Source organism: Loa loa, assembly GCF_000183805.2.
Source record: "Loa loa unplaced genomic scaffold supercont3.253, whole genome shotgun sequence".
NCBI lineage: Eukaryota > Metazoa > Nematoda > Chromadorea > Rhabditida > Onchocercidae > Loa > Loa loa.
Genome location: NW_018108433.1, coordinates 1 through 7,215, shown reverse-complemented (window position 1 = coordinate 7,215; position 7,215 = coordinate 1). Strand labels below are relative to the sequence as shown.

At 38.7% G+C, this 7,215-nt stretch overlaps 3 protein-coding genes across 3 annotated transcripts in view; all 3 read right to left on the bottom strand.

Annotated features, from left to right (window-relative positions):
• Positions 1 to 3,301, bottom strand: part of LOAG_18297 (hypothetical protein) — an 11,009-nt gene extending 7,708 nt beyond the window's left edge. Inside the window, exons 1-7 of the mRNA XM_020450959.1 lie at positions 3,235 to 3,301; positions 2,603 to 2,908; positions 1,994 to 2,269; positions 1,435 to 1,612; positions 1,013 to 1,243; positions 492 to 616; positions 188 to 345 (exon numbers count right to left, since the gene is read on the bottom strand). Coding sequence (XP_020305302.1) covers positions 188 to 345; positions 492 to 616; positions 1,013 to 1,243; positions 1,435 to 1,612; positions 1,994 to 2,269; positions 2,603 to 2,891 — 1,257 coding nt within the window. The 5' untranslated portion in view covers positions 2,892 to 2,908; positions 3,235 to 3,301. The remainder of the gene's footprint in view (positions 1 to 187; positions 346 to 491; positions 617 to 1,012; positions 1,244 to 1,434; positions 1,613 to 1,993; positions 2,270 to 2,602; positions 2,909 to 3,234) is intronic.
• Positions 3,302 to 5,438: 2,137 nt separating this feature from the next.
• Positions 5,439 to 5,810, bottom strand: LOAG_11145 (hypothetical protein; the record flags this gene model as incomplete). Its single annotated transcript, XM_003146668.2, has 1 exon — positions 5,439 to 5,810. The coding sequence occupies one exon, from the start codon at positions 5,808 to 5,810 to the stop codon at positions 5,439 to 5,441; it is 372 nt and encodes a 123-aa protein (XP_003146716.2).
• A 388-nt stretch (positions 5,811 to 6,198) lies between these two features.
• LOAG_11144 (hypothetical protein) lies at positions 6,199 to 7,034 on the bottom strand. Its single transcript, XM_003146667.2, has 3 exons — positions 6,957 to 7,034; positions 6,428 to 6,545; positions 6,199 to 6,340 (listed from the first exon to the last, which is right to left on the bottom strand). The coding sequence occupies exons 1-3, from the start codon at positions 7,008 to 7,010 to the stop codon at positions 6,276 to 6,278; spliced, it is 237 nt and encodes a 78-aa protein (XP_003146715.1). The 5' UTR covers positions 7,011 to 7,034; the 3' UTR covers positions 6,199 to 6,275.
• Positions 7,035 to 7,215: the final 181 nt, after the last annotated feature.

Genomic DNA, 7,215 nt, shown 5'->3' with positions numbered 1-7,215 from the left:
AATAATAATAATCATAATAGCAATATGGACATGACCCAAAGCAAGCATTCAGAGCAAATCCAACACGTTGAAGGCTGTAGGTTCTGTATTAAAAAATTATTTCCGTTGTGCCGCATTCATTGTCATTTCCGGCGAACAGTTGATAAATATATCAGGAAAATACAAAAAAAAAAAAAAATAAAAATGCCTCCTGAGGCGTTGGCCTCATATGCTGTTGTTCAGAATGTGCATGTGTCGAGGTAGGTAAGTGAGAACCTTCCACAGGGGTTGCTGAAGGACGCATTCGACCAGGCTGCACTGCCGCATTTATTGCGTTTTGCCCCATATACGGATATGGCGAATAACCTGCATATGTCAAGAACAATTAAAAAAATTTAAATCTTTCTCCTTTTACTTGAGATGTGCAATTGGTGCTTTTTTAATTTATCCAAAATTTGCTTGTATGCTGGAAAAAAATGTATCAGTTCTTTTACAGAAAAAAGGTACCATACCAGCAGTTCCCTGAGTTTGTGGAGAAGGCGCAGACATATGCTGCATTACCGAAGCAGTAGAAGGACGCGACATATGCGTATGCTGCAAATTATGCATGCCGGCGCTAGCAACTGGTGATGAACTTCTGAAGATTTAACGACGTTAATAAGTAATAAAGAGTATGTTCAGATCTACAGATTTATAATATTACATACAGCAGTAGAACTCTATTATGAAAAATATAACAAATTGAAAAGTTACTATCTTATTCGGTCAATCCCATCAACAAACAGTTGCATGCAATAAGAAATATTCAAGACAACATTCTAGGCTGTTAGTTATTATTTGTCTTGCCAGAGCAAGTCAAAACTTATTGACTGACTATAACATAAAAATAATGAGGACGAGAATGATACACTGTCTAGACAGAAATGACTGACGTAAATAAATGACCACCTGTAAAATTATGATGGTGAACGTGAAAGGGAAAATTAAGCTGCATTATAATTAGCAATGTGAACAAGTTTTCTCCTGTCATTACCTTAGTAAGTTGACCAGCAATGGGCTGCTGGTATTAGATGCAGTCTGCGGTTGCTGCTGCTTCGCAGAACCTACTACAGCAGTTGCACTGGGCTGTCCAGTAGTCGCTCCCACATAACCATGCATCCCGACCACTGTCTGATATACATCATTATTAATCATACCAGCTTTTCGTTTACTTGGTGCATGACCGGTTGAAGTTGATGGCGTCAATTCATGTCGGCTATTCTCACTATAAAGCAATACATATAATGGATGCGCATATCTTAAATGTAAAATGTATTTAGTTAATTAGAAAAACTTCCACTTTCTACTGAAAAGAGGTTTCAAAACCCGTCATATCTAAGCAAACTTGCGTCAGAATAACCTTTTTTCTAATTTTTCAAAAACAAAAATTCTAAAAATTTCAACTGAATAGTGCACCTCTGATAAGAATCATAAACACGTGCTCGATCAGCTGCATTAGCATTCACTGGCACACCAGCCAAAGAATTCATTTCAGAACCTGCGCTGGGATATGGAAGTGAAAGTAGGCTTAGCGTTGCATCATTCACAACCACTGGTAATAGATTTGATTCACCCACTTTCACTGAGGTTATACCTGAAAATGTGAGATCGAATTACATATTCTGCGTAACACAATGTTTTTTCATTAGAATTAAAAATAGAGAATATTTTCGAATTTAAAACAGGAACTAAAGAATAATAAACAAATGCGGAGGCACTACCACCACCTAACTCTATCGCTTGAAATGAGGCTGAAACTACAAAAAATTATGGAATATGCAAAACTTGTGATAAAGGAGCCAGGTAATTTTGTGACAGCGCAAACATGCGTTGCGGGTTAGAGAAGTTCGAATGAACCGAAACCTTAAACGACTTAGTAGACCGTTTAGCCACTTTCTTGCGCTTCATTTTAAAGTCTAAAATTATGCAAGTGAGAGCCAATTTGGAATAAAAGTTTATAACATTGAAACCATACTTAAATGTTTCAATGTAGTTGGTTGTTTCAATGCTATCCGCAATAATTTAAGGGAAATATTAGACGGTAACAAAAATCTGCAACGACGACGTATAATTCGAGATAATTGGCAATCCTGTAACGTTGCTTTTTCGTCAAAAATATTAGTATGAGCTGTACTGGTAGATGGATAAGTTTCGTCTGTCAGCGTTTCTGAACTGGACGACAAAAGGATATCGTCCGTTGGGACACTCGATGAAGGTTCATAATTGCAGCTGCTGCTCTTCTGTTCTTCCACTGAAAACAATAACATCTTTAACGTTATCTATGTTTTAAATGTAATTCAAACATTCACTTTCTAATATGCTCATAATACCATCTATAACACCAAATATGTCCTTGTAATAATATTTCATTTGTTTTTTCAGTTTTTTAAGTATTATTTTCGACTCTGTAACTTTTCCCTCCCATAATAGAAATAAAAGTGGATGGACTCTAAAATTGCTGTCTGTAAAAATGTCATTTCTGCTACAGCGTTGGTTCGTATTCCTCCTCAATATATCAGTGAACACTGCAACACTGAAACTAATATCATATTGAAGCATTCCAAAAGTTGTCGTCAGCACTCACCTTTGTTGAATGTTGTAGGGCAAGGAGTCAATATACGACCGTCAACTGCTGATGAATTGGAAAGGTTTGTAGCGCCAGTCGCACAATCAGGTTGTGACGATGAGGAGGATGATGAACAATTAGGAAAATTTGTTGGAGTTCCTGCCGCTGAAATGGACGCTGCCGGAGTTGTCCTATCAGTTCCAGAGAGATTATGTGTTTCTGCTGTTGCTTGTTGGTTGGTACCAAGCGACCGCTGCTCAGATTGCGGTTCTACACAAATACCGGCACACGACCACTGTTCGTTCATGCGGCATTCATAAGACGCTGTAAATAATATTTCCTAAAAACAATATAGGTTCTTTTCATTAGTAAATTATTTTAAAGTCTGTAAAGAGTTAATGAAAGGAAGTTATACGATAAAATTTTCCTTGGGATTCACTGCTTAGAATGCAGATGAATTCCGTACAACCGAAAACAGTTTGAAAGAGAGAGAATAAAAAACTGATTTTACGAAGACGTCGCATTAGTTTTGATAGAACGAGCGCGACTATGCCTAGGAAATTATATAAGGTAACCATCGAAAACATTAACGACCAAAGCAAACAATGAAACTTGGGTAAAACACTGTATTTGATTTTAAGCAAACTCACATTTTGCGCGAAAAGCTCTTCACCGCCGAATTTTGGCCGCGTTCATTAGATTATCAAAAAACTGAAAAAATGGAACAATAGACAAATTAATTCACATGTCTAACATCTCGTTATACGTATACGAAAAAGCGATTAAAAATAAGCAGAGATAATTGCATTACAAAGAGTACTCATCCTATTCCATGTCCCAACAATTTCCTTTTATCCTTTGAAGATTTAACATTTGCTTTTATGAAATTTTATCGTTTTACATCCATAGTTTCAACATGTTGTCTATTACGTTCGTTTCCCTCACTTCAATTTAGATTCTTTCAGTGTACTTCCCAGCCAGTGTAAAGCCCGGAATGCCTTACAACACATTTTTTCTGCTAGTAGCACATATGCATACCGAGTTTGCCGGATATTTACTACTTCGTTATTGGTTGTGAGAGAGCTTATCAAAGTGTACGAGCAAAGTTCTCACCCTCAACCAACACTTCTCTTCATAATCATCATACCTTCGTATCATGAGCCACATGATGATCGTTTAGCCAAAACTTATCCAAACAATGAAAAAGGATAAAAGGAGGAAACAGTGTTATCTACGTGTTGAAGTATCTCGCCTTAAGTAATAATCAAAGTAAAATCCACAAGAACTGACACCTACTACAAGAGCAAACAGCAAAAGATTGTAAACAACGTTTAGTATGTCGAGTAATATCTTCCCATGTTATTATATCACCCCATCTCTCGGACACCGTACATTACTCGTTTGCTTCATTCATTCACACCGCTTCCAAATTTTTCGAAAGAAGTTGGAAGTAGCCTTATCTCGTTATACCACTCCCCTCAAGTTACCAATTTATTGCTAATCAATAGTGACGTCTGCGCAGCCTTGAATGCACATTTTACAAATTCACAGATAAACGATTACAATTTAAATTTAATCAAAGCAAGGGATCATTAATAGCCTTCTAACTAGTTGACGCATTCAAGATCAGAGCAGTCCCAACCGAATATCTTCAATTGCGAGTTCTAGTAAAATAATATGTTCCTTCCTTAGAATCCATAAAACAAGATTAGTTGTCATCAACTAGACATAGTTACGATATGTCCCATATCCATCTATATTAGCATCCACATATAACAGAACTGAGGGACAGAGATACAAGCAATCCTCCCGAGTACATAGAACTTCCAGGATTAGCTCCTACTTTTTTGCATGGTCCAGAGTATACAAGTGCGAAGACATTGTATATGAGGAGATTTGCATGCACGCTTAATTTGGTATAAAAAACTGAGATGAAAATAAACCAAAATTGTAAATTTAAGTTGAAAATAAAAGAAAAAGAGAGAAAACGGAATAAATATCCATAACATACAATATCTTCACACGGAGCACGTTATAATAATACGCAGCAGCCGATTTACCACCCTTCTCATCAGATCGATATTTGATAACCAGAGATGAAGTTAGCAGGAACATCAAGTGACAACGGAAAGCGAAGGCAAATGACCTTTACAGCATCAAGTGGTACATTATGTGAAACACTTGATGTAGATGATGGAAACTTTGAATGTAAATTGAAAAGAGAATAACGGAGTGTCCATGCAGTGGATACTTCTATGACCTAATGTGTACTGTCATGGAGAAGAGATCAGATAATCACAGCTACAACTAAACGAAAAATGATTGATCCTTGGAGGTTTTATGATATTCATCACTATACGCTGCTCATGCTATGTACACTAGCATAGTACGTGGACCAGTTGCATTTTGCTGTAGTAGGGGTGTAGCAGCATTAACACTATAAACGATAGTTAGAGTAACTTTCGGCGACAACGAATCCCGTACAAGTGACTGTCATACTCCGAATGAATGTGATATAGCTGGGCTGTTGGCCAGAACGTCGCCCGCTACACTGATTACTGCCGTACCACACAATGCTACATTACAAAATGTCAACCGAGAGACCGAGAGGGGAGTGCTGCAGTCCCAGTACTAGCAGCGGGTAGCATACATATATACACACAAGCACACAGTAAGGAGTGGTCAGGACGGGTTGGCACTCTTCCAAGGGTAGCAAACAACTGGTGTGAAGACTTCATAGGTATGTTGTTTGGGTAGCCAGTAAGAGAATAAGCAAATATTCCTTTGGGAGAAGAAAACACTCGCCATGTGACGCGGCGTGCGTGCTACACCGCGCTGCTTTCTACAAGAATACTCAACGCGACGCAATACCTGTAGAAGCTAAGGATCCGCTGAGCAGCGGCATTAATAGCGACAGCAGCGAGCAGCACCACCAGTCCTTTCCCTTCTCCTTCGTCTTTGCCTTTCCCCCTCCAGTTTGCGAACGCCTCCGCCATGGGACCGCTCGCATTCGCAAATGATCCACGTCCGCTGCATTAGTGCGAGCGACACTGCCGCGCTGCACGATGATTGCACCATCGGCTTTGTCATAAGCGAAGGCATACGGTAGATGGGCGCCTTCTTTAAGCATTGCCGACCTTGCACACATCGATTGAAGGAGACATCCAGAGCGGCACCGTCCCGTTAGGTTAACGGATAAGACGCAGTTGTCGGTCGAGTGAGGCATGTGATGCTGGGAAAAAGATGTGGTCAGACAGACCTGCTAGAAGGTCACAGTTCGTGCCTTCATCTCATTGAACACATTCCCGCCCTATCGCCTGAAATGCTCGCATTCGACGTGCATTAACTATTTCCATGATAACGCTTACGTCCAATTCCGCACAATAAATATGTGAAAGATCGTTCAGCCAAACGTGAATGATCAAAAGCTGGGTCAGCTAATAAACACGACGCGCAGCTGCATTCCATCTTTCCGAAATCAATCGTCCCAACATTTCTTACCTGTGTAAATCCTTAGCTTTGCAATTAACATCGCTCACGACACCAGTTAACCATGTCTCCACTAGCTGTCCATCTAGTAACTGAGTCATGGGTAATTTGAATGCAAATGTCATGGTTTTGTACAAAGTTTATGGTCTGAATTTTGAGACATGTATAAAAAAACAACATAACAATAAGAACAGTGGAAAGCCTAGTCGAACAATCCGAATCCCATGTCTTCGTCCGATTCCTCTTTCTGTTCCTCTTTCTTCTCCTCTGAAAACACATTTCTTTGTCCTTTTTGACAGAAAACAAAAAACAATAACTTCGTAATCTCAAGAAGTTTCAAATCAAATACTGAACCTTTTTTGGATTCTGTCTCCAACACGTCAATGGGAGTTACTGAAGCAACTGGAGCCACTCTTGATACTGCATCAACTGAAGGCACTGACGAGATTTTTGCCAGACCTGCTGCAATTACCTGCAACTTTTTAGGAAACATACCCGTATCCTTCTATCGGAATTGATGTCTTCACTTAGAATCATTATATGATTTTTACTTTGCAGAGCTTTTCTTCAAACACCCTAATTAATACAAATTAGCCTAATCTGAAATGCCAAAACCTGTCAAAACATACTAGATTTGTATAAAGCTTATCGGATAGAAAATATCAACGTGATTGGCTAACCAAAGCCAAATAATTTCGGAAATGAAATTTAGAGTTGACAGGACGTTGCACCTAACTCTATATAAATTTGCACATCTTCAACTGAAAATGAACAAAACCTAAAAAAAAAATTCCTTTTTCCCACATGCATATAAAGCAGAAAGTTTTATGAAAAGGCCATTTGCAAAATGCCTAATTTTCAACAACATGACGAAGAGATATACCTCATCAATGGATTTCCCGGACAAGGCTAACACCACTTTATTCGCATCTTCCATATCAACATCACATCCAACTGATCCTGTAAAACACACAAAATGTGTTCCCTGGTTTGCATTTGTTAGGCAACTTGCGCAACTTTCATCGTGTCATATATTGCAATAGATCTAATAATCTTTGTGGACAAAGTGGGTGCACATGCATATACACATAGGTACTTGTACTTTCCCTGTATGTGCATATTATATATATGTACATACATAT

Coding starts and splice junctions, on each gene's coding strand:
- LOAG_11144 (XM_003146667.2), bottom strand. CDS start 7,010: ATGGAAGATGCGAATAAAGTGGTGTTAGCCTTGTCCGGGAAATCCATT. Junction 6,546..6,956: donor CCGGGAAATCCATTGATGAG/GTATATCTCTTC, acceptor AAAAAGTTGCAG/GTAATTGCAGCAGGTCTGGC. Junction 6,341..6,427: donor GGAGACAGAATCCAAAAAAG/GTTCAGTATTTG, acceptor ATGTGTTTTCAG/AGGAGAAGAAAGAGGAACAG.